This window comes from Mus caroli, chromosome 9, assembly GCF_900094665.2.
Source record: "Mus caroli chromosome 9, CAROLI_EIJ_v1.1, whole genome shotgun sequence".
Classification (NCBI taxonomy): domain Eukaryota; kingdom Metazoa; phylum Chordata; class Mammalia; order Rodentia; family Muridae; genus Mus; species Mus caroli.
In genome coordinates this window covers 106,109,236-106,110,377 of record NC_034578.1, presented here as the reverse complement: position 1 = coordinate 106,110,377, position 1,142 = coordinate 106,109,236, and the positions used below count along the sequence as shown (strand labels likewise).

Sequence of the window (1,142 nt, the reverse complement as noted above, 5' to 3'; positions counted from 1 at the left end):
TCTTCTTCTTCTTCTTCTTCTTCTTCTTCTTCTTCTCCTTCTTCTCCTTTTCCTCCTCCTCCTCTTCCTCCTCTTCCTCCTCCTCCTCTTCCTCCTCCTCCTCTTCCTCCTCCTCCTCTTCCTCCTCTTCCTCCTCCTCCTCTTCCTCCTCCTCCTCTTCCTCCTCCTCCTTTTCTTCCTCTTCCTCCTCCTTTTTTTTTGGATGAAAAACATTAAGAGATGAGGGACAGGACACCCCAAACCAGGTCCCCAAATACTCACTCATATATGCAGTGAGCCGCAGTCAACACCCATCGGTGGCTGATGAGGGAGCCTCCACAAACGTGCTCATTTTGACTCTGCAGACTCACCTGCCAAGGCCACTTCCTCCCTGCAGATAAACTTCCAGGATCTACCTCTGTAATTCTATGGCCGCAAGTGTCTAAAGAGAAATTAAAAGTGAAGCTACTTCTCCACACCTCCATCCCATTTCACACACCGTCAAGGTCATCCTCAGGGAGGGACTCTCTCCAGCCCTCCAAGGGAAGGAGCCGACCTCGGCTCCCCAGCCCGACTGGGTGGCCCTTTGACCTCCCAGACAGGCCTGGCACCAGTAGGAGTACCTGGAGAAAACGGTTCTCCTAGAGAGCTCCTCCTGTTTTCCAAGATAATTTTGGTTGTGGTCCCTGAAGGAGGCCCTGATCCTGGAATCTCAGTCCCGTCTACAGACACCAGAACTCCTGAAGGGTGCGAAATACTCAGGGATTTCAAGCCACTCTGCTGTGCCCGGGCCTCTGAGTCACTCCGGAGTCTCCGGGGCCTCTGGGGCCGGTGCATCACTCCGGAATCTTCCCTGGGTTTGTAAGTACCACCTGAGGAAGAAGCCAACAGGAAAAGCTCAGCTTGAGTGGCGGTGCAGCTGCTGGCTCCTGGGCCGACTGCCCCTAGAGCACCAGCACTGTCACCAACGCCAACACCATCACCATGGCCACTCCCGCCCAAGCCAAGTTCCATGAAGCCACACCTCCCCCACTGCTCCCACCAGGACCCCTGTCCCCAGCTAAGGCCTCACTGAACAAAGGCTGAAGAAGCTGAAGCCAGACCAGGAGGGCTAGGAAGCCGCCCCTGTCCGCGCCACAGAAGCCACCCATCCCAGCCTTGGA

General features: G+C 55.6%; 1 protein-coding gene across 1 annotated transcript in view; it reads right to left on the bottom strand.

Moving 5' to 3' along the window:
* LOC110302077 (serine protease 44-like) overlaps positions 1-1,142 on the bottom strand; it is a 5,710-nt gene extending 4,568 nt beyond the window's left edge. The window contains exons 1-3 of the mRNA XM_021172852.1: positions 1,052-1,142; positions 603-851; positions 262-421 (exon numbers count right to left, since the gene is read on the bottom strand). Of these exons, the coding sequence (XP_021028511.1) occupies positions 262-421; positions 603-851; positions 1,052-1,130 (488 nt within the window). The 5' untranslated portion in view covers positions 1,131-1,142. The remainder of the gene's footprint in view (positions 1-261; positions 422-602; positions 852-1,051) is intronic.